The sequence below is a fragment of the Paralichthys olivaceus genome, chromosome 8, assembly GCF_024713975.1.
Source record: "Paralichthys olivaceus isolate ysfri-2021 chromosome 8, ASM2471397v2, whole genome shotgun sequence".
Classification (NCBI taxonomy): Eukaryota; Metazoa; Chordata; class Actinopteri; order Pleuronectiformes; family Paralichthyidae; genus Paralichthys; species Paralichthys olivaceus.
In genome coordinates this window covers 930590-955562 of record NC_091100.1, presented here as the reverse complement: position 1 = coordinate 955562, position 24973 = coordinate 930590, and the positions used below count along the sequence as shown (strand labels likewise).

The 24973-nt window shown below is 44.1% G+C and overlaps 1 protein-coding gene across 2 annotated transcripts; it reads left to right on the top strand.

The window, feature by feature from the left end:
• Nucleotides 1-2894: 2894 nt before the first annotated feature.
• Nucleotides 2895-11683, top strand: LOC109641730 (homeobox protein OTX1 B-like). 2 transcript variants are annotated; one of them, XM_069530759.1, is made up of 4 exons: nucleotides 2895-3273; nucleotides 6436-6650; nucleotides 8264-8415; nucleotides 10376-11683. In XM_069530759.1, exons 1-4 carry the CDS (start codon nucleotides 3254-3256, stop codon nucleotides 11156-11158), a joined length of 1170 nt encoding a protein of 389 aa, XP_069386860.1. In that variant the 5' UTR covers nucleotides 2895-3253; the 3' UTR covers nucleotides 11159-11683. The 2 variants fall into 2 exon arrangements, with proteins under 2 accessions (XP_069386860.1, XP_069386861.1); XM_069530760.1 differs by lacking the exon at nucleotides 2895-3273 and adding an exon at nucleotides 4628-4848.
• The last annotated feature ends 13290 nt before the right edge of the window (nucleotides 11684-24973 follow it).

Below are 24973 nucleotides of genomic sequence, written 5' to 3'. Positions count from 1 at the left end.
GTGGCTCGCCATGGTAATTCCCTCTCTCACCTGATAAGGTACCTGATCCATAATAAATCAATTCTAATTAGTTTTATGTTTAGAGGGGGGGGGGGGCTCCTCCCATCACACTCAGTTGTTTTCAGCCACCAGTCATCTGCGCACCGGATATCAGTTAATCTGCTGATTATTAAGAGCGGATTATTGATGGCGGGGAAGCGTCTGTACCCGTCGCTGCCTCTTGTATCAAGGACACGCAGGTTTTGTTTCCTCTGTTCGGTTTTGTCCTCAAACTTCTGATAAAAAGTTTCCTGAATTAAACACGTTGGAGCGATGAAATCTTGTTGCAGCCGCGGGTCGTCCGTTCCGCAGGACGTTTCATCAGCTGACGTTGAGTCAGGAGAGACGAGGAGGACGAGCAGGTGAAGCGTCCAGTGTCTGAGGTGACGTCCATGTGAAGGGCGTCGGGTCTGAGCCACAGTTTGACTTCCACATGTAAACAGCTGTTAGCTAAGAGGCTCGGTAACACGTGTGACTGATTCTCCATGTTGTTTCTGAGTCATGTGACAGGAGGCTGACGGATCAGACCCAGTCAGCGTCTACGTCACCGTTTCCAAACATCTCCGTTTCTGCTCTTCCACCAGAACTCAGCCTCCGTTTAGTTTTCAAACTAAAACGCGATCGGCAGCATTTACACACTTCTGTGTTTCGTTGTCTCTGAAAGTCCAGAGTCACGTGGACGTCGGACGAATCTGTAACAGAGCTGAAGCGTTTTCAAATGTGGAAGGAAGTGGAGACGCCTGGTCCGTCTTTATCTTCATCGTCTATACTGTTCTATATTTTCTATTTGACATTTATTTGATTTAAAACCCGTAAATCTCACGTTTCAGTCCGTCCTGGTCAAATGGCTGCACGTTTACGAACCAACACAGAAACTAAAGACAGATTCATCGGGACAGATGAACCTGAACAAATCAACGCCGAGCTGCAAACGCAGGCAGACACACGAACACGGAGACACCGCCGAGCTGCGATTCCTCAGTTAACAATGTTGCCGCCGCGCCTCATCCCTGACATCGATTTCTCCACCGGTTATTTCTGTTTTGGTTCCTCTGTATTTGAAAGTTGACGCTGCTCTCTAAAAGACCAATTCATGCATAGACTCTGCTACTTTTGTCGTCCGCGGTGGTTTTATATGATAAGCTTTTTTTAGATGTTCAAAATCAATATGTAATCCTGTGCAGGGGCTTATCCCCGGGACTGGGCCATTCGTGAGGGTCTTTGAGCTTTGTTACAGGTCTTCTCGCTGCTCCGAGCTGCACATTGATTAGCTGCAGTGCCAGAATCCTATCAAACGGCCAGCTCTGATGATGGAGCAAACTCTCTCAGCGCCTCTAGTTGACTGGACCCGGAGATAAGGCCGGATGGCAATTCCCTCCCTCCGTCCCGCGCTCCGAGGGGCAGGGAGGGGGCGCTCGTTTCTGCCCCCTGCTCCTCTGCGGCCCGGAGCAGCATCGGGAGGTGTGGCCGAGGAGCAACGTCTCAGACTTTCTCCAGGACGACAAACAATAAACTGGTTTGTCATCTTCAGTCAAAGACGCTCTAGAAAGAAAACTGCTCTTCCTTTATCATCGTCCGTCATCAGGATCCTCGTCACCATGGCAACCACCTGACACGTTAACTTCTCACATGAAGAAAAATGAGACGATCAACTTCATTTGATTCCACACGTGACGCCCAAGAACCCGACGCTGTGCGGCTGGTTGTGGTTCATTTCTTTCATTAGTTCTTCGTCAGTCAGGAAACGTCACATTTCAAATTCGTCTTCGTCCCCAGAAGTCGTTTCCTTTCTGCTGACGTCGCCATGTGAACGACAGGGGGGCGTGTCGTGTCTCAGCGTTACACCTTCGACAGGTGGCTCAACTCAACGCGGAGCAGAGGCCATCACACGTGTGATGAACTACATGTTTCTAGTGTTTCGTCCAAAGTCACCAACATTTGATTTGTAAGGATTCGATCAAACGTGCGGCTCTTCCTCCTCCGTGACGATGGTCGGGGCTGAACCAGGTCTGTGGACATGGACGTCGGGACAGGATGGAGGACGTCTCTCCGAATGGTCGAGGGTGTGGTTGGTTACAGGTTTACTTCCAGTTGGTTTCCGCCCACATTTAAATGTCCTGACGTAGAGACGTCCCAAACATTCGTCCCCTCGTGAGCGTTGGTCAAAGACTGTTTGAAACACTAGGTGGCGTCATGAGCCCTTTTCAAAACGTAGATTTTAAAAATGAATAAATATAATAAGTGTATAGAGAAGAATAAATAAATAAAAAACCAGAATCAACGTGTTTGATTAAAGAACAGTGAGATTCACTTTAACATCGTCTGGGGACCAGGAATGTTTAGTCTCAAAATAAAAATCGTCACAAAGACATTTTTTTTTTTATGTTTTGTGTTTTACGTATTTTCCTCCAGGACGTCGACCTCAATATTTTATATGTAATGTTAGTGTGGGGGGTGTGGGGGGAGGAGCCTGTGCATTCCTGCTCACATGGTTACCGCTGCTACGCATTGTTGGAGAAATCTGAATGAGCGCTGGCCGTGCAAGTTTTAACGTGATTGCCGGAGGGGCAGCAGGGGCGGAGAGAAAGAATGAAGAACAGAGGCGGAGAGAGGAGAAGAGGGGGGGGGGGGGGCATAATCCTAAAAGGATTGGAAGCTACTACCCCCCCCTCCACACACACACACACACACACACACACAGACACACACACACACACACACACACACAGGTCAGTTGGTTTTGTGGTGTCTGACTTCTTAATGAGAGGGGCGGGGCCACAGGGCGTGTGATTGACAGCTACATGCTCCTCTCTCTGTCCCTCCTGTACTTGACACCGAGCGATGAATTGTTTCTCATTTCCTGTCGGCTGCGGCTCCTCAGGTGTCCGTCCGTCCGTCCGTCACTGTCACGGCTGCTGAGTCATCGTTTCTCTGCTGCAGATTATTAACGATCGTTGTGAAACAGGAAGCGACCGGAGGAGAAACTTCTCTGACTCCCAGAGTTCCCGGTGGTGTTCTGATCTTCAGGTAGAGACATGGCGGCAGCAGAGTTCAAGGCCTCGCTGACGTGTTCAGGCCTGAGGCTGCGATCGCACCGCCGTACAGACTGAAGTCCCGGCGTCGAGAGGAAAACGTCCCAGTGAGCGAGCGGACGTGCGGCTGAGGTTTCTAACACGTGACGGACGTGAAACTGGAAGAACTCAAATATCTCAGGATGAAGAAGAGGAGTTTGAGGTTAGGGGGGGGGTGGTGTTGATTGGCGTTTACATTATTAAATACCCACGATCCTCGGCTACAACTCAGAGCCATGAGCGTGGAGAGACCCAGGACGTCACATGTTTGATTCCTCATATTAACGTGTGTCTGGTAAATGAACGGGACATTCGAGGGCCTGAGTTTAAACTCACGTTTCTGCTTCATGATGACGTGAACTCTGACGTCTGCTCTGTTAGATCTCAGACTCCGAACCTGAGCTGTTAACGTGCTGCAGACGTGTTCGAGTCTAATTTTACCTGACGCACACGACAAAGATCCGTGTTTTCTCTAAAACACGCTGTGGCCTCTTTAAACTAATCCGATCTCCACGAATGTGAGAATTTATGAAATCAACAATCGGACGTTTTTTAAAAAAACCTTTACAAAAAGACGTTCATCAGTTTATCACCAAACACAAACTCAATCAGAAACACACGAAGCTAACAACAGAAGATTATCTTCTCTGCAGCAGGAGTCAGATCTGACACATGTCACATTAGACGTGTTTTAGACGTGTTCTCCTGCTACACGTGTTTCTTTACCTGCACAACATGCTCTGTGTGTGTGTGTGTGTGTGTGTGTGTGGACCTGGGATTATATGCATTATGTTTTTAATAAGAGTGGATGAGAGGCCTCTCCACACACACTCTCACACACACACACTCTCACACTCTCACACACACACACACACACACCACTTGGACTTAAAGGCTTAGTATTATGAACATACTTCTGCAATGTGGGATTAGACCCCTCCACATAAAAAACCACAACAATGACTCCGTCTATTATACGTTGACCAGCGAAGGAAATGATTTAACATTTAACAACCTGCGGATTATCTTTCAAATTAATTCATAAATATCAGGAACTTTTAAAGTGAAAATAAATATAATCTGCAAATAGAATAATAAAATAGAGTCATTTTAAAGCTGGTGACGTTTCTCACTTTGCAAAGCTCAATGTTTGAACTGTTTTAATATTTTCTCCTGCTTTAATAATTGAAAATAAAGAACAAGAGTCACAGAAATAGAAATAAAGCGTTTAATTAATTAGGATTAATTCCACAGTAAAAGATTAGAAGGAACGGATCAAGTGAAAGGACTTTATGACAGTGGTTTTGTGAATTTTTTCAGTGGTTGGTTTCATCAGTTCCACTCGGAGCCGCCATGTTTTCCTTCCTCCAACTTTTTACGAACTTTTTCAGCTAAGTGGGCGGGGCCGTCCCTGGAGAGGAGGAGGAGGGGGAGGACTTCGAGCGCTGTGATTGGTCGAGAGAGAGAGGGAGAAACAGAGAGAGAGAGAGGAACAGAGAGAGAGAGAGAGGGAGAGAGAGAGGGAGGGAGAGAGAGAGGATATAACGCGCTGGTTTTATTTCGGTCGTTTCTCTGCGTGTGCGCGTGAAAGCAGAGCAGCGTCAGAAACAGTGAAAGTTGAATTTTGACATTTTTAAAAGTGAACACAAACTTTCTCCTCATGTGGATCTTTACAAACTCTGGATCTGACTTTTCACTGGATTTCTGTTTAAATCACTTCTGAAGGGGACAGAAGAAGGTGAGACACCGTCTTAGACATGACGTTTTACTTTTCTCTCTTTTCTTTTCTTCAACTTGTTTTATCTTATTTGACTGATATACATTTTACTTTACTTTATTTAACTTTATTTTATTTCTCTTGGTAATTTGTTCTGCTCATTCCTGTGTTTGTACTTTTATAATAATGAGCTCAGCCTTTTTTACACAGGCTTAATGTCATCCTAACATTTGAATTACAACAACATTCATGTCTCCTGCACATTTAATTAAATGAACATTTAATTAAATGTTCAGGAACATTTAACATTTAATTTCCCTCTTCAAATGAAACACAGGCCACTTGAAGTGAATCAAACTTCTTCTGTGTTCTCATCACGTGTTTGCTGCACAGTTTAAAGCTTCTCCATGAATAAAGTTATTATAAAACATTAGAATCTTCAGGTAACGAACTTTCATTCGACTCATTATCAGCCGAACTTTATTTTCCTTCTCTGATTGTTGCCTGAGAGTTGCTCAGATGCAGCGGGAGGCCGCAGCCTCCTCTGACCGAACACAGCCGCTGTTTGTCGGACTGAGCTTCTGAGAGGAGCCGCTGAAACCAAACGAGATCTGAAGACGCTTCAACAGGAAACAGTTCACATTTCATTTCTTCTTCTTATAATAAATATTCTGAACATTTGATCCCTGCGTCATTAAACATCATTTCTCATCTTTAATTTAGTTTCATTGAAATGTTCAAACTCTTCTTCAGCTTCAAACGTTCGTTTATGAATTCAGTCATTTTAGTTCATGTTTCCAACTTCAGGAGCCTAAAGACCAAATTAAACATGTTAATTATCCTGAGGGAACACAGACACACGGAAGTGAGGCTCGGGAGTTTGATTTAAAACATCAGTGTCAAATTAAATAAAGAACTGATCATATAAGCCCAATGGAAAATGTGGTGAAAGAATAAAAATCAGGTTAGATAATTTAAATCCAAAGTTTATTTTACATGCAGTATATATTTAAAGTTCTGTGTGTGTGTGTGTGTGTGTGAGGGAAGTCTCCTGTGGTTTGTAATTTAAACGGATCGATTTAATCTGAGCTGCTGAATGAATTAAAACCTAACGACGACCTGAGCTGTTTAAAATGTAAAGACTAGAAAACACTCGAAGCTTTTTTTATTTTATTCTTCTCATGATTCGTTCGATTCCACAAAACTCTTCTCCAGATTAAAACGTTCTTCCGTCAGAGTTTGTTCTGTCTCTTAAACTAAAATTCAATAAATACACACATGAAATAAAACAAAGCAAATAAAAGTGGAAAAAGACTCAAGAGGAAAATATTTAAAATGTTCTTTTTTAGTTTAACTTTTCTGAGAAGCAGCAGGATATTTTACTGAACAGTGAATTTACTCTGAGTTTAATATAAGTATATAATATTATAATATATATAATAATGTGTTTTAAAGTGTATTTGTAAGAATAACCTGTGTTATATTTACTGTTGCTGAGTATTTAAAGTATTTAACTATAGTATCTCATATTTATTTGACAGTATATTTGATTATATTATTTAAGTATATACGTTTTATCTTCTATAATAAATGTGTTTTTCTCTCCAGGTACCGGAGCTCTCACCTGAACACCGGGGTCTTCCTCCTCTTCTGTCCGTCGGTCCCGCGGCCTCCCCCGGCCTCCCCCGGCCTCCCCTCTCCGCCCCCCGCCTCCTCCTCCGGTAGCATGATGTCTTATCTCAAACAGGCCCCGTACGGGATCAACGGACTGGGCCTGAGCGGAGCCGCCATGGACCTGCTGCACCCGTCCGTGGGCTACCCCGGTACGAGCCCGAGCACGAAACAAGCGCACCCACCAAAATAAAAACTTCAAATACAGATTCAATAAAAACTTCAAATACAGAATCTTTAAAAATAAAAACTTCAAATACAGATTCAATAAAAACTTCAAATACAGATTCAATAAAAACTTCAAATACAGATTCAATAAAAACTTCAAATACAAATTCATTATAATTAAAAACTTCAAATACAGATTCATTAAAATTTAAAACTTCAAATACAGATTCAATAAAATTGAAAACTTCAAATACAGATTCAATAAAATTAAAAACTTCAAATACAGATTCAATAAAATTTAAAACTTCAAATACAGATTCAATAAAATTGAAAACTTCAAATACAGATTCAATAAAATTAAAAACTTCAAATACAGATTCAATAAAAATAAAAACTTCAAATACAGATTCATTAAAATTTAAAACTTCAAATACAGAATCTTTAAAAATAAAAACTTCAAATACAGATGCATTATAAATAAAAACTACAGTTACATATTCATTAAAAGATAAAAACTTTAAATACAGATTCAATAAAAACTTTAAATACAGATTCATTAAAAGATAAAAACTTTAAATACAGATTCAATAAAAACTTTAAATACAGATTCATTAAAAGATAAAAACTTTAAATACAGATTAAATTAAAAACCTGTTACAGATTCATTAAAATATAAAAACTTTAAATACAGATTAAATTAAAAACCTCAGTTACAGATTCACTAAAAATAAAAACCTCAGTTACAGATTCACTAAAAATAAAAACTTCAGTTACAGATTCACTAAAAATAAAAACTTCAGTTACAGATTCACTAAAAATAAAAACTTCAGTTACAGATTCACTAAAAGATAAAACGAGCAGACGATTTAAACTTTTCTTCAGTTTTGTTTTCACGAGATGAGAAACTGAACTTTTTTATTTTATTATCCTGCAGGACGTTCGCACCCTACAAAATAAAAGAGTTAAAAAAACTTCTACATCAGGTGCAAAATAAAATGTGGAGTCAGACTCATCATCATTGATCTCATTTATTTTCTTATTCGTTCATTGATTGAACTAAAACACCCGAGAGAGAGAAACAGGAGGATGGAGAAGAGAATCCTCTCCTGTCATCAATCCACTGAATCAAAAGTGGGAAGTTCGCTCTTCGTGTCACAGGTGGAAAAACAAACCGCGTGGTCTCGACCCTGTGTCTTTTCTGCTGCTCTGCACAAAACGTTCATTTAACGTCTCCTCGTGTTTTCAACAGTGAAGAGAATAAAACGATCAAATCGATCAAATCAAAGACTGAAGCTGAGTTCATCCTCGTCGGTGACCGGATGTTTTGATTTAACTGTTTGTTTGTTTGTTTGTTTGTTGAAACTTTCAGTGACCGGATGTTTTTATTAACTTATTCATTTGTTTGTTTGTTTGTTGAAACTTTCAGTGACCGGATGTTTTTACTAATTTATTCATTTGTTTGTTTGTTTGTTGAAACTTTCAGTGACCGGATGTTTTTATTAACTTATTCATTTGTTTGTTTGTTTGTTGAAACTCTCAGTGACCGGATGTTTTTACTAATTTATTAATTTGTCTGTTTGTTTGTTGAAACTCTCAGGGCACCCGCGCAAGCAGCGGCGGGAGCGCACCACGTTCACGCGCACGCAGCTGGACATCCTGGAGTCTCTGTTCGCAAAGACTCGTTATCCGGACATTTTCATGAGGGAGGAGGTGGCGCTGAAGATCAACCTGCCCGAGTCCAGAGTGCAGGTGTGTGTGTGTGTGTGTGTGTGTGTGTGTGTGTGTGTGTGTGTGTGTGTGTGTGTGAGTAATTATCTGTAATTATAATATACATTTAAATCGCTCTCTCTAAATACAAATTTAACTCCAGGATTCATTTCACTTGAGTTTAGTTTATTTCTAAACTTCTGGAGTGAAAAGAAGTGATGATGATGATGATGATGATGATGATGATGATGATGGTGATGGTGATGATGAGGATGATGATGATGATGATGATGATGATGAGGATGGTACAGAGGCCCTGAAGAAGAAGAGGAGGTTCTTCATCTTCTTAACGAGTTGGCTCTGCGTACAGAGTCTGTGGTGTAAAAACATGTCTGGTCACGGAGACAAGTTGCATTTGTAGTTTTCCAGAGTTTTTTTTTAATCCCTCAAGTATCATGATCGAAGTAAGTTCTTCCATCACGCGAGCAGGTTCTCCAGAGGATGATCCCTGACACCAACATCTTCACTTTGATAAATAAGAATATCATCTCGTGGCTCCGCATTACTGAGGTGCATTCGTGTTGGACACGTCAAAGACACGTCAAAGACACGTCAAAGACACGTCAAAGTGCACGACGACATAAGAAAATGCCAAAATAAAGAAGCGTTGGAAAATAAGTTTGTGAGCGTTTATATAGTTTGTTATAAAGAATAAGTTAAGCAGGAAGTTCAGTTTCCTCTCAGCTCAGAGAGTTTCAAGTTTCTACTGAGACAATTGAAAACAAGTGCTACAGGTGTAGAACCAGAGACAGTAGAATAGAAAACATTGCACACGTGATTACACACAGTTCAAACAACCTTTAACGAGGAGACAGAATCGACTCGTCTGAGGCTGCAGGTTCGAGACGTCTCTGCTGCTCTTCACCTCTGGATTCACTTCAGGGGAAATAAATGAAGTAGAATCCAGCTGAGACACGTCAGCTTCCACTGACGCTGCAGAGCCGCTGCCCACAGAAGCAGCAGCAGTAGGAGTAGTGGTTGTAGTAGTATGTAGTAGTTGCAGTACTGTATGTTGCTGTTTTTTATATACTAATAATCATCACTTTAATATAATTATGACACTTATGAATGTTCAGATTTTTATTATATTATTATTCTTCAATACTATGAATTCTATTCAAAATGCTCTTGTGCTCATTTAGTTTTTCGTCGAAACTCGAGACACTAAAAAAGATTTAACCATAAAACTTCCTCAGTTCATCACCGACATTAAAACAACTAGTTTTATAACGTTTCTCAGCTTTTATGATTCATTTAATGCAAGTTGTGTTTTTAAATTATAAATGTGCTTAATTCCAGGAAATAAACCTGATGAATAAATAAATCTGACATTTGTTATGATTGATGTGAATCAGATGTTTTATATATAAATCAGACTGTGAATGATCCATTCTCCAGTTCTTCTGTAAAAAGCTTCAGGATATAAACAGAAATAAATCTGACAGTGAATCTGAACAGAGAGGTTTGTTTTTAATTTCAATCTACAGACTGAAAAACTAAATGTGTGTTGGCTTCATTTGATTCACTGAATAAAATGTTTGAGCAGAAATGTTCTTTAAATGATCAAATGAAAAATAATCAAACTAAGAAAATCATTTTTCAAAAAGCAGCAAAAGTAGAAGGAAACAAGATCCCCTTCAAAATAAAATGTTACGATACTTAATAATAAGTAGTTTTGGTCGTTGAACTTTACTTTGAAAAGAAGTACTCTGTCCTCTCAGAAATACTTTCTTCTGGAACATTTGGGTGAATTGACCCTTTAAAGAAGATTCTGACGTTTTTAACGTGACGAGATGAAAGAAAAACGCGTTCTGAGAGTTTTTATCCGTTCAGCAGATTCTGTCCAGAGCAGGCGTGAGTGTAGTGGTCAAAGGTCAAAGGTCGGAGCCCCGGCTCCTCGGGGGGGGGTACAGTTTGTCTGACCTCTGTCCTCCGTCCTCAGGTGTGGTTCAAGAACAGACGAGCCAAGTGTCGGCAGCAGCAGCAGAGCAGCAACAGCGCCAAGGTCAAACCCCTGAAGAAGAAGTCGTCTCCGACCAGAGAGAGCACTGGTTCTGAGAGCAGCGGACAGTTCACGCCGCCGCCGGTGTCCACCACCTCCTCCGCCTCTTCTGCCTCCTCCTCCTCGTCCGTCTCCTCCGGTCTCAGCGGTCCCAGTCTCATCAGCACCTCTACCTCCGTCACCGCCCCGGTGTCGTCCATCTGGAGCCCGGCGCCCATCTCCCCGGCCCCAGCCCTGGCCACGCTACCCGACCCAGCCCCCCCCACCAGCGCCTCCTGCATGCAGCGCTCCGTGACGTCCTCCGCCGCAGGGGGGACGCCCTCCTACCCCGTGTCCTACGGCCAGACGGCGGCGGCGTACAGCCAGGGCTACCCGGCCTCTGCGTCGGGCTCCTACTTCGGCGGCGTGGAGTGCGGCTCGTACCTGTCGCCCATGCACTCCCACCACCACCATCCGCACCACCCTCACCAGCTCAGCCCCATGACGGGCAGCTCCATGTCAGGACACCCGCACCACCACATCGGCCAGACGTCAGGGCACCACCACCATCACCACCACCCGCCACACCACCAGGCGTACAGCGCGCCCAGCCTCGCCTTCAACTCCACAGACTGTCTGGATTACAAAGAGCAGACGGCGACCTCGGCCTGGAAACTCAACTTCAACGCCTCCGACTGTTTGGACTACAAAGACCAGGCCTCATGGCGTTTCCAAGTGCTGTGACGTTTCTTCTTCTACGCTTTTAAAGAAGTGCTCTTCTTGTTTTTGGAGATTCTTCAAACTAACACTAGAGGCATTTTTAAACAGTTTATTTGTGAGCGAGCGGAGACGTTCTCGACCAGGATTATTTTTCTATTCCAGAACTCGAGACACACGTAGAACTTCTGATCGTCAGTGGAACCAGACGGATCATCTCAGTTTGGCCCAAAGAAAAAAAAATAAAAAGCATCGATTTTAATCCAGGAAACAAAAGAATCAGAAATGAGACTCGTTCGGACTAAATTTCTTTTTCCAAAACACACGATGCTGCTGCGATTCTCACGTCCCCGTTGTTTCTGTCTCGTCGTCTCCTGGAGACTGAGTCACAGCACTTGTTTGTGACGTGAAAGATCTTTTGCTGTTTGTTCTTTGCAGAAACAGAGAAAATAAAAAAAGTGAATGAGAGTATTCCACTGAAATTTGAAAGATGTACACGTTTGTGTCTTTATAATAAAGTTGTTAAAACATGAGTCGACCAATAAAAGACAAGTTTGTTTTCTTCTGCAGCGACGACGACACGATGAGGACACAACATCCGTCCACACTCACACGCCTCAGATACATGACACTGCCCAGGGAGGAGGTTCCAGAAAGCTCTCTGATTGTCGTTTTCACATTTGTGGGTGTAGCATGTAGCATGTAGCATGTGGCCGTTTTAAACTTTCCGGAATCTTTCGGTCGACATGAGCGTCCGTCCTCACGAACACGTTTTTTAGTTTTGAAACCCACTTTGCTCCGTTTACGTCCGTGACCACACGACTCCGGAGTTTCACGTCTTCTCTGGAGTCGCAGGACGGAGGATCTCCTCTGTCACACGAGTCGGAGACGTCAATCATAATAATGAAATTTATTTATATTAAACATATTCCGGGTAAATATGAAAGAATCCTGAGAGGCGGGTGGATCTGAGTGGATCTTTGAGTGCCTTGCTCGAGGGCAGAGTCGTGGTGGCAATGAGGGAGACGTTTATTAAACTGGATTAATGACTAAAAGATTCTTTTGCTGTTTTTCTTGGTTCAAGTGTCGTGAAACAGAAAAACGAAATATTAATTGACGAGATATTTTCTTCTTGACTCGGTTCCAGAGCAGCAGGATCGAACGTCAGCGTGTTGTCAATGAACGTCCTGAGAATTCTTCTTCGGGCTCCTTCAGGCGTCGACAGACTCAAGTTGATTTGGGCGGTAAAGGTTTTTTTTTTATCCTCACGTCGATGTTTAACGTCCGAGCGTCTCCACCGCTTCATCACGCGTAGAAACGTGACACCACTTTGATCGACCTGCGCTCAGTGAACATTAGAAACAGCTTCTTCAGGTTGAGCTTTTAAAACAATCAGCTGTTTCCACATGTGGAGGCTCTGACGCTCTCTACGACTCCCGGAGGAATAATGTCCATAATCCCACCCCTCCCCCCACCCCCCGCTGCAGAGGTGGACTCGCTAGGTGAGCAAACATGTCCGCCGGCACCCCCGCTGTTTGTTTGGCCGTGTCGCCGCTAATGTTCGACTCATTTGATCCGAGGAAAAAAGGGACAAATCACGATTTTAATTAACAGCCGTCCCTCTGCCTGGCGCCGTCCCTCCAGCAGCTGGACAAACAGTTTTCGGTAAACATGGCGTTCGTGCTGCGTGTGTTTGCCCGCTCGGCGTCCTGCTGGGTTTTACCGGCGTGCGCTGCCTCGTGCAAACACGAGCCGGGATTTACCGAACCAGGACAAAGTAATCTGTAGAGCACGTCAGGTTTAGAGACAGGGACGTCCTCTCTGAGCAGCTGCTGTGGACGTCTTTTCATCCAGCAGGCCGCTCCCCCGGGGGGCGTGAACTTCTACTCCTCGTCTTTGTCGTGACCGAGTGTCTGATTTTTACACTTTCAGTTAAAAAACTCTTTGACATCGAACAACTCTAAAGAATTCTGTCTCACGTCCGTCCTGTCCTCATCACCCACGTGGGCGTGTCGTGGGGGGCGGTAGTTTTTCTGTTTGAATGGACGAATGAAGCTTCATCGAAGTCCAAACAGACAAACTGTGATTTGTGAAAATAAAATAAAATGATTGATTGATTTGGTTGCCATGGTAACATCATACCACAGTACTACAGTACTCCACAGTACTCTACAGTACAACAGTGCTCCACAGCACCACAGTACTCCACAGTACCACAGTACTCCACAGTACTACACTAGTCCACAGTACAACAGTACTCCACAGTACCACAGTACCACAGTACTACAGTACTCCACAGTACTACAGTACTCCACAGTACTCCACAGTACTCCACCACAGTACAACAGTACTCCACAGTACAACAGTACTCCACAGTACCACAGTACTCCACAGTACTACAGTACTCCACAGTACTCCACAGTACCACAGTACAACAGTACTCCACAGTACCACAGTACTCCACAGTACTACACTAGTCCACAGTACAACAGTACTCCACAGTACTACAGTACTCCACACTACCACAGTACCACAGTACTCCACAGTACCACAGTACTACAGTACTCCACAGTACTCCACAGTACCACAGTACTCCACAGTACCACAGTACTACAGTAGTTCAGATGCACCACATGAACGTCCTCGTGGCTCATATCATCGGAGGTGAAGACGGCAGCTGCTTCCTCTTCTGTTTCTTCTTCTGTGGTTTAATGTCTCTACTTCCTGTGATTGGACAGAAATTCCAAGAGAAAGAACTTTTCAGCAAACGAACAGAACCAAGTTCAGTTTGATCCAGAACCAGAACCTGAAGCTCAGACTGAACTAAGAACCTGAAGCTCAGACTGAAGTTCAGACTGAACTAAGAACCTGAAGCTCAGAAACAAAGGTGAGAAAACCCTGAACACCAGAAGTTCAGTTAAAGACGAGTTGAACCGAACTATTTCACAGACCGTCGGTGTTGATGAAGGTCAAAGGTCGCTCGCTTCAGCCGTCATTACATTTCCACGACAGGAAGTTGTAACACGTCCTGTGAGCGGCGCTACGACCTCAGAGCAGGCGGGAGCCCACAGTGACCATGATCTGCCTCTTATTGTGAAATTACTGCTTGGACTCCTGCTTTATTTTGAAATGTCTGCTCTGACGTGTTTTACTTCCTCAGCCGAGTCTCGTTGGTTCATTAAGCTGTTTCACCTGCTTCAGCTTTATTTTGAAGTCGTTCGTAATCAGAGTAGTTTCCTGGCTGTTCACCTCTGGATCTGTTCCGATGTTTGCTCCGTACGTACGAATTAAACCTAAAAATGTCTTTATATACAGTCAGTGATCGTCTTTATATACAGTCAGTGATCGTCTTTATATACAGTCAGTGATCGTCTTTATATACAGTCAGTGATCATCTTTATATACAGTCAGTGATCGTCTTTATATACAGTCAGTGATCGTCTTTATATACAGTCAGTGTCTTTATATACAGTCAGTGTCTTTATATACAGTCAGTGATCATCTTTATATACAGTCAGTGATCGTCTTTATATACAGTCAGTGATCGTCTTTATATACAGTCAGTGTCTTTATATACAGTCAGTGTCTTTATATACAGTCAGTGATCATCTTTATATACAGTCAGTGATGGTCTTTATATACAGTCAGTGTCTTTATATACAGTCAGTGATCGTCTTTATATACAGTCAGTGATGGTCTTTATATACAGTCAGTGATGGTCTTTATATACAGTCAGTGATCGTCTTTATATACAGTCAGTGATGGTCTTTATATACAGTCAGTGATCATCATCTTTATATACAGTCAGTGATCGTCTTTATATACAGTTAGTGTCTTTATATACAGTCAGTGATCGTCTTTATATACAGTCAGTGATCATCTTTATATACAGTCAGTGTCTTTATATACAGTCAGTGATCGTCTTTATATACAGTCAGTGATCGTCTTTATATACAGTCAGTGTCTTTATATACAGTCAGTGATCGTCTTTATATACAGTCAGTGTCTTTATATACAGTCAGTGATCGTCTTTATATACAGTCAGTGTCTTTATATACAGTCAGTGATCATCTTTATATACAGTCAGTGATCATCTTTATATACAGTCAGTGATCATCTTTATATACAGTCAGTGATGGTCTTTATATACAGTCAGTGATCATCTTTATATACAGTCATTAATTGTAATTATATACATTCAGTGATAACACCGTTCCTTAATATTCCAGTTACATAAAGTTTTTATTGAGATAAAGAGTTTTTTGTTTTAAAACATAAACCACAGCAACGTTTTACTTCCTGTTCTTTCTGTGAACGTAGATATTTTGCTCGTAGACTCGTCCTCCTCTGTATTTGTGACGGTGGTAGAATTTAAAGAGAGAGAGTGGAAGTGGTAAAAAGCCAAATGATGAGTTGAGCTTTTAACACTTCCAGCGTCTCTGTGGATATTTTCATATGGAAATCCTTCAGCTCGGCGGGTAAATAGATTACGATACAGTCAGGGATTAGGGATTGCCTCGCCGCCGGCCCACTAATCCTGAGCACAGACTGTCAACAGCCCTGACATGTCCGGGACTCCGCCTGCACAAAATGGCTCCTCGGTTGTTTAAGAAGCCAATCTACACACACACACACACACACACACACACAAGCCGCCATGAATATTCCCATCACGACTGTCAGCGTCGGAGAAACAATGACGTTTGTCTTCAAAGGAGGAAGATTAGATGCTGCACGAGACAAAATCCGACTCTTTGAAGTGATTTCGCTTCAAATTCCAGAAACTTTGGAGCCGAACACGAACAAAAGTTTGTGTGTTTGAAAAAGTTCCGTCAGATTGAAACAGTGAGTTTATGAAACACTCGACTCTTTGGTTCTTTTACTTCGTTTTTAGGATGAATGATGTTTAATTCAGTATCGTGAATCGTGTTCCAATATCTTCTGAATGTTTGTTTATTTTAAATTTTTTGAGGCCAGTTTTTTTATCTTCCAGAATAAACAAAAACCACGATTCATTAATTAACGGGCCATAAAATATTTAGTTGAAAACCTCTGAATGATCAATATCATTGTTGAAGAAATGATGAAACTGATCTAATTGTGATACTCGACTGAAACACAAACATCTGGATTCGGTGTATTTGTGTTTTTGTGTTTTTATTCCGTCATGTGCAGTTTAAAGTCAAAGTTTGTTTGTAGTTTTTAAATGAAATCACGCTGTGTAAGTGTCCTCACGTGTTCTGAAGGTTCTGGACGTGAGAACAAATGTCTCAGTCAGTGTCTCCGGACATTTTCCAGCTAAATTCATTTTTATCAGACACAGAAATAAATTCTGTGAGTTATTAATCATAAAGAAAAGATTCAAAACACTCTAATAAACCTGATAAGTGATCAGTTATTCATTCAGCAGTTTAATTGTTTAATTTGTGAGTCGATGGAAGACGTGAGGAAGCATCTCGTCCTCATCATCTTCTTCAGTTCCTCGTCTCTTCATATATTAAACCACTGAAACTGATTTATATATATATCAATATATATATTCACTCTATAAACTAATCAATGGTTATTAAGCACTCAGTTAATTCCTCTGTAACGTTCAAATGTGAATTGGTGGATGACAGTGATCAGCTGAGTGTGTGTGTGTGTGTGTGTGTGTGTGTGTGTGTGAGTGTGTGTGTGTGTGTGTAGGGCTGGAGTGCATGTTGTCTTCAGGTTCAGATGTTTGATGTATTTTCTTCAGAGTGGCTCTCGGTGCGGAGGCCGCTCCGGCTGAGTCGAGGCCTCTCCTTGAAACAATCGCCGATGGGGAATCTCTTTGTCGAGGCCGAGGCTGAGCCTAATCTAATGATTCAGATGACCGGGGGCCGTACTTAGCCTGATAGCCACTGGCTCACTTCAAACGAGCCGCTCCGGGTGGAAGTTTCTCAAGGATTAACACTTAAAGAAGCAGCAGAGGGAAAAGAGAAAAGAGAGACAGGGAATCCCCATTAAGTCGAGCCTGGGAGTGCCACAGAGGAATGTCTGTGCTGAGCTGGGATCACGTCTGTTTCAGCTCCAATGGAAAAGTGGCGTCGCACGTTTGATCCGTGACTTCTCACAAAACAAGTGGTTTCATTCCACCTCAGAGGAAACGGAGGAACTCTGAGCGACCCACGAGGATCCAGGTCATTCCATCAACACCAGAACCACAGTGAAGCTGGACTGAGACAGAGGAGGACATCACGTCTGTGACGTCCCCTCCTGGTGTCTGGATGCTGTCACTACAGTCCTCTGTGTGAAGAAGATCTGTGAGGTCACACTCTCAGATACTTCTGTCCCTTCGGGTCGTCCATGTTTCAGATTGCGAAGTCGTGACGCCACTGGAAAGGAAAGATGGCGTCCGGTCCACCTTTGGAATGTGCGCGGGGACGACCGGGTGGAAACCAGAAACCAGGATCTAAATGGATTCAGTAAAAGTAAATATCTGAAAAGCCGAGAGGATGGAGGGAAACAAAGTGTTGAGATGAATCACACTTATCTTCTGTTTGAACCAGTGAAGAAAGTGAATCAAACTCACGTCTGACTAATGAGAAGATTACGTCTGTTAGAATATGTTGAAGATATAAAACCGAAGTGTGAATGATGTGTTGAAGTCACAGCTCATCGATCACTCTGCAGCAGCTTCACTGGTGCAGCTTCACTGGTTCAGCTTCACTGGATCTTCTCAGTTTGTTCGTGGTCGACTCTGCGGCAGCAGCGAGTCGCTGCATGTGTGCGGCTGCAGCTTTGAGGAGCCCTTCGGTGCAGCTGTCTCTCTGACTGACAGGCCGGCAACACGAGGAACCTGGGATCCGAGTCGGCCGAGCGTAAACAACCAGCGAAGCTTTACAGAGCAGAGACTTCAGGCCGAGTCCAGGACTCCATGATGGTTCACTGAGAGCGGGTCGATCGACCTGAAGCTTCAACTGACATCACAGGTTCGATCCCCAGAGACGAGACGGAACCTGAGGCTCGGGGTGTGTGTGTGTGTGTGTGAGTCTTTGTGTGTGTGTGTGTGTGTGTGTGTGTGAGTGTGTGTGAGTTCAGTGACTCATTAAAGTGACTGGGTGAAACGTCGGACTCTCTCTCTCTCTCTCTCTCTCTCTCTCTCTCTCTCTCTCTCTCTCTCTCTTTAAAGTGCTCGTAGGAGTGTTAATAATATGACCCCCCCCCCCCTGAAGTGTCTCTTAAGTGAAGGGGAGGGGTATGGGGGGGGTCGTTTGAAGACTGACCCTCCCCTCTTGTTTCTTAACCCCCCCCCCCCCTCTTCTTTCTTCTCATTCTCTCTTCTTCTTCTTCTTCTTCTTCTTCTTCTTCTTCTTCTTCTATCCTCTTTCATGCTCTGCGGCCTCAGCTCCTCCTTTTCAATCTGCTCGGCTCAGTGGTCGACTCGTCGAACCCACTGAAACTGTTGCTGCTCAATCCGTGTGTGTGTGTGTGTGTGTGTGTGTGTGTGTGTGTGTGTGTGTGTGTGTGTGTGTGTGTGTGTGTTATTTGAAATCATTAGCGTGACGTTCTATTGTTTCAGCTCATTATAATATTTAAAGAAATCTCATTCTTGTTATTTATGAGTTCAGTCTTTAAACGTTTTTTTTATTTTCCTCATCTTATTTAATTCGTTGACTCTTAAAGACCAAACTGCTTTAATGCAACTTTCCTACAAAGATCATGTGGAAAAGTTTTTAAATCAAAGTCTGTTTACCTCTTCATCGGTTTCTTCCTCCTCTCACTCACACGCTTCATATTTCTATATAAACTCTCTCTTCCCTTCTCCTTCCGTCCGTCACTGATTCTCCTTCATCAGTGCAACTGATTATTTAAGAATCAAAGTTCATTCTTGACTTTTGTAGTTTGAGGAATAAAAAACGTTTTGTCGACAGACTTTAAATTAAATCTGCAGTTGAAAAAGTCTATTTTGAAAATGTCTACCCTCCTCTCCGGTTTTTAAAGTTCCACCCATCACCTTCTTACTTCTCTCCTTTCTTAATTCTCTCTTTCCAATAACTCCAAACTGTAACTTTAATTCAGGTGAAAGAAATAATTGACTCATGATTCATGGATCAGTTCGAATGAGTTAACGCGAAACATTATGTTCACGTTATATTTCTGAAAACTCCCACGTTCATCTGGTAAAAACTTCCAACGTCATTAAGGAACTTTTAATTGCGTTGTTGGAGAAACAAAAACCAGAAAGATTTATCTGAGAAATTCCAATGGGGAAAAAAAGGCCCTTCCTTCTTTCCTTCCTTCCCTCCTTCCCTCCTTCCCTCCTTCCCTCCGTCCTTGTTTCCAGACAGTGACATACTGTGTTGTGCTCGGCTCAGCCAGGCTGCAGGCGGCCGAGCAGCAGCAGCAGCAGTCTGGTCGTCGGCTGCCAAAAATGGAATTAAGTCAGTTGCCAGGCTGGATAAGGAATTGGATTCTCTTCCTCTTTATCCCTCTGGACCAGATCCTGTTTCCCCCCGAGGGGAGGGGGGCATGGGGTGAGTGGAGACGGTGGGGTGGTGGGAGGGGTGAGGTACGACGGGGTGAGATCTCTGCCAGGTCACTGTCACTCCATCACCTGCCGCCCCCCCCCCACAAACCCAGACTGCGTGGAGCAGCAGCTGCAGCCGGGGCGGGGGTCCGGGTCTCCAGACCAGCCCGAGGTCTTCTCCGCGTCACGTCGGCTTATTTATCTTCCCAGGATGCAACACCTGGCAGAGCCCCGCCCAGCTGGACAGTAACACTGCTGACTGATATCAATACAAGCTTTGGAGTTTCATCACAAACCTCCTAGCAACCGCAGCGGGCACCGTGATGGAGGAGCTCGCTGTGTGAGAATAATGTGCAGCGTGCACGGCATCCTGGGTAACGGAAATCAGGGATGGTGCCAAGTTACCGTGACTCCGCTGGGCTCCGAAATATCTGAGCTGCAGGAGAGCGGCCGGGACGGATTTTTATTTTATTTCCTACGAGATGATTGTTCCATTGATTCTACGTTTCATGAGAAAACCTTCAGGGTTTCTCGTTAGTCGTGTTTCCTCCAGACCTCCCGCTCCTGCACTCAAACACCTCGACGACCACCAGACGTTCGTGTTCCCCAGAGGATGATCCCAACAGACTTTCTGAGCTGAAGACAGAAACACCCAACAAGGATTCTCAAACCTCGTGTGGTATTTTAGCAAATCTACCAAAAAGATGTTTCGACTGCGCAGTGATGAGCGGAGGAGACAGAAATCAATCTCAGAGATCGGCGAGGAAACGTCTCTGCTGATACGAATATTAGTTTGTTAGAAACGGAGAGAGGGGAAGTAGCTTCATGACACCAAAACACCCAAATACTAAAACACTGTCATTATAAATCCTCACATTTCCTCCCTCGGCTCGTTTTGGTTCAAAGTATAAAACCCAGTTAGATGAGTCTCTTTTGGAGAGGTGGGGGGGGGGGGAGGGGTGAGGAGACAGTCGGACCGTCGCATCTCGTCCTCTACTTTTTCATTCAATATATTTCTCCCTCCATTTTACCGAGAACGGTCTGGATTTTAAAGTCGTCTATAATTGGGCCTATATTTCCCCGGAATGCGGCGGCTGTGCTTATCAGCGAGGGGTAAGAATTAAGACCACATAGGGAACCAAATAACACTTTTTAAAAGCTGGGAGACTTAAGTAGAAAATTGGCTTAGCATGCAGATAGCAGAGTCAACAATGGGAACATATATCCCAGCTCGGAGTGATTGAAGTCGCTGTCTTTCTCCTGAACAAAGTGTTTGATTTTCACCACGGCTCTTACATAAACTGCTAACTTGATTTCACACCCCGGATCTGAGGGTGACAACAAACACTTTAATTAGAGGAAGATGATGCAGGGACGGGGAGAGAGGAGAAGGTGATAGACGGTAACAAATCCCCAGCACCCTCCAGACGGCCTAAATACACAGCCAGCAAAGCCAAATATAATAATTTTCCTCCGTACTTTTCATATCTTATTATTTTTCTGTTCATTCTCCAGCTCCGGATTGTGAATATTTTTGCATAGCTTAAAGCTCATGTGCTATCTCGCCCGAAACTACGCGGTTCATTTGCATGGTCGATGGTTTGTGCAGGAGGTCTGTGAGGCTGGAGGAGCTGGGGAGGGGGGGGGGGGGGGGTTTCGGACCGGACAGTGAACCAGGCCTGTGGAGCCGCCGCCTGAGTGGCACCTTGTCGCCCTGTGAACCGAACCCCTCTGCGACACTAGCTCCTCTCGCCGAGTCTCTGCGAGGAGCTGTGTTCACGCAGATGAGGAGAAAGAGAATCAAAAAGAGCCGAACGAAAAGCACAACCCGTTTGCAGTTGACGTCCTTTAGGGTTCGGACAGATCAGAAACGATAAAACATAGCGTCCGATAAACGGGCCAATCAAGGCCCCTGTCTCCAAAACCCCCGAAAACAAACGCCACCTCTGCTCACGTTGGTCTTTATTGGTCAGCGAACAATCAAAGCACTTCTTCTCTTCGTCTGGAGGGGATTAGAAAGACGAAGCTTAGCCCGCTGGACCAGACACCGAGGGGGAGGCCGGGCGGGGGGGGGGGGGGGGGGGGTCTTCTTATCAGCGCTGGGCTGCTGGATGCAGCTCCGCTACAGGACAGATTGCTTTCACTGTTGCTCGTCTGCGCCCGAGAACAAAGACGCACCGCCGCTGCCACCATAATGCTCCGGCTCTGGTGGGACACCGAGGGCTCCGAAAGACGCCTTTATGTATTCATTAGGATGAGCAGTGAGATCATACACGCCTCCCCCGGCCGCCCGCCTTTCTTCTCCTCCTCTTTTCATCCATCCATCTGGCCTCCATTTAAACAGGGTTAATTTCTTCCTCTGGTCGAGCGGTCGGAGCACATGTACAGTGCGCGTTGCGTCGTGCTGATGCCGACACGCACACTCTTATCTTAGCTGCGAGTGTCGAGCTGGACTCGGTGATTTGTGGAGACGCTCTGATGTTTCTGTCACCGTCGAGCATCGGCGGTGGAACTCGACGGATTCTCTCCCGTGGCTGACGAGAGATTTTAGGTTTGAAACTGAAACATAAAGGACGTCGGCTTTTTCCATCTTCACTGTGAAGAAGATTTCAGATGAACATGTTTGTCTCGTAAACTACGCAGCCGGAGATTCTCCGTTCAACCCAGAGACTCAGCGTTGAAGCGAGGGGTGCTGGGAGAATTCATCCTCCTCTGGAGATCTCGTGGTTTTGTTCACATCCTGAGATATTTGAGTCCATTTCATTTCACTTGTGCGTCTCTGTATGTCTCTTCCTGTTTGGTTCTTATCAGTTCCTCCACCAGAGGATTTTTATGTAACTAAGCAACCAACTGCAGAGACAATCTACTTCCTGTTCACATCACATGACCAGTGTAGGTGAGCGGTCATGTGACGTGTGTTTCCAGGTGAGTTGTGTGGAGCTGGAGAGAAAAACACTCGTCTGGAGAGAAAGTGTTTCAGGTGATGAGTAAAGTAAACGTAGTAGTGTGGACAACCAACACACACACACACTCTCACACACACACACACACACACACACACACACACACACACACACACACTACAGTGGAATCCATTGACTGAACAATGCCCAAAAAACCATGTGGAAAAATTTACATGACAACACATTAACACATGTTGTCCTCCTGACATCTAACCCCAATTGGTGTCAAACTAATTCCACGTTTTAAGTTACCCCTCTCTCTCTCTCTCTCTGTCTCTCTCTCTGTCTCTCTCTCTCTCTCTCTCTCTCTCTCATTTCTTGCGGAGAAGAAAAGGCAAAATAAAAAGCGACATAAAGGAGCGAGCAGCCTGAGGAGGTGACGTGGTGTAGGGCGGACAGAGCGGCGCCAGTCCTCACACACACACACACACACACACACACACACACACAGCCATGATCCATGTGACTTCCTCGGAGACATGTGACACGTCAGGTAACCGCAGTCTGACCCATGATCAGGTGTCATCGCTGACGCTGGTATTTTTGGACGAATGCTGCAGATTCAGTTTGTTCCTGAATTTTTTTAACGATTCATTATTTTTCCATAAAATGTTGAAAGAAAAATAAAAGGATGAAATCACTCGAATGTCGGACGATCATCTCGTAGTCGTTTCGTTAACATGTGGATATTTGTGGCTTCATGTGATATCTCAGGCCCCTCCTTTATTTTGACGTGTTATCTTTTAAACAATGAGAGAAAAGACTCCGACGAGAGCGTTTGACTAAATCCAGCGAGTCACCGTCACAACAATGTGACGACCGAACGACAAATTATCTGAACCTGCACGAAAATCTTTTTAAAGAATAGAGATCCTTCAGTCACGTCAATCACAGCTGAGGTCACATGATGTCGTTTCAGCTGCACGTTAGCGGCAGTTTCAGGTTTGTAGTTCTGCTCGTTACCATTGAAACAAGCTGATTCTTCACCAGTACAATGAAAAACATGATGAGTAGTTGTATTATCGTTATTATCAGAGGGAAGCTCCGTGAAACTTAACTGGGATAAAATGTCGGCGTCCACTGAATTTATTCCGCTACAGTTCACAGCCGTGTTTTGGATGAAAGTGTCCGCAGATGACAGGTCTGTGTCGGTGCACGTGTCTGGAATATTTTCAATCAGCAGCTGGTTGAACTCCTCAACATCTGCTTCTCCTGTGTGCAGACTCGTCGGTGGGAGAGAGCACGTCTGGCGGTGGCCTCGTCAGACTCCCGCTCCTCGAGGTGCATCCAGCCAACATGGCCGCGGGACTCGCAGCCGGGCAAGAGGTGACATGACGGCGTGGGCGTGTTGGTGAGTATGTGAGACAACAGACTTTCCCAAAAAAAAAAAAAAAGGTCACATGCTGACATTGAAGACGTGAAGCCCCTTCGGGACGCCGCCTCCGGTCCCCGAGGACGAGGGCAGGGTTGAAGGGTTGAAAAGTTCATCCACAGAAAGGTGAGCGAGGCAGTCACGCAAACCTCTGACATGAAGACAAGACGTGGGGGGGGGGGGGGGGGGGGGGCTGGATTAACCGGGGCTAAGGTGACACAGGACGAATAATAGAGAGCAGAAAAGTCAGTGTTTTACAGCGTAAACTGAGACGGGTCATGTTGGTGGGCTGAGTAATTATCTCCAACCCCGACGACTTTTCTGAAATATTTAGAAACTTAAAGGTTCAGTGTGTAGAATTTAGTGACATCTAGAGGTGAAGTGTCACGTTGCAGCTGGACTCCCCTCATCTCACGCTCTCCCTCCAAACATGAAACAGAACCTTCAGTATGGAAACCTTCAGTAAACCCCCTCCATGTAAATATAAGGTATTTAAATATAAAGGTCCAGTTCTATGGTAAAGAAAACTACAATTCATACAATTTAGATGAAACACACAAGTGAAAACATCACGAGGATTATTTTATATTCTGTTTCTGCCAAGAATCTCTTTCACCTAAATCTTACTCACTGAACCTTTAATGCAGAAACTGAGAAGTTTGTAAACGCTGCTGACTTCGTTCTGGTTTGAAAACTGCGGAGCTGCGTTTCAGTCTGGACGTCACTGAACGCTCAACACAACATGGACGATCAGTGACGGCTCATGTTCAGAACACGGACGTAGTTCTTCAGCTTCGGGTTTTACTGCTTCCACAACACAAGCTACACTTCATGAAAGAGTGTCGTACTCACAAACACAAAGAGTTCATGAGGCGACCAGACGTCCATTAATTCACACGGAAACCTACGTGATCTCTGAGATGTTTAAACTCCTCCTCCCGGGTTTTTTTTTGGTCTGCTTTAAATTTTCATTCAAACGATAATTTAATTTTTTTTCTCTTGGCCGACCGAAT

Excerpts from the sequence above, each read along its gene's own strand:
- LOC109641730 (XM_069530759.1), top strand. The coding sequence starts at position 3,254 with ATGAAGAAGAGGAGTTTGAG. Across the intron at positions 6,651-8,263 it reads CCCGTCCGTGGGCTACCCCG|GGCACCCGCGCAAGCAGCGG; the intron begins GTACGAGCCCGA and ends TGAAACTCTCAG. Across the intron at positions 8,416-10,375 it reads TGCCCGAGTCCAGAGTGCAG|GTGTGGTTCAAGAACAGACG; the intron begins GTGTGTGTGTGT and ends CTCCGTCCTCAG.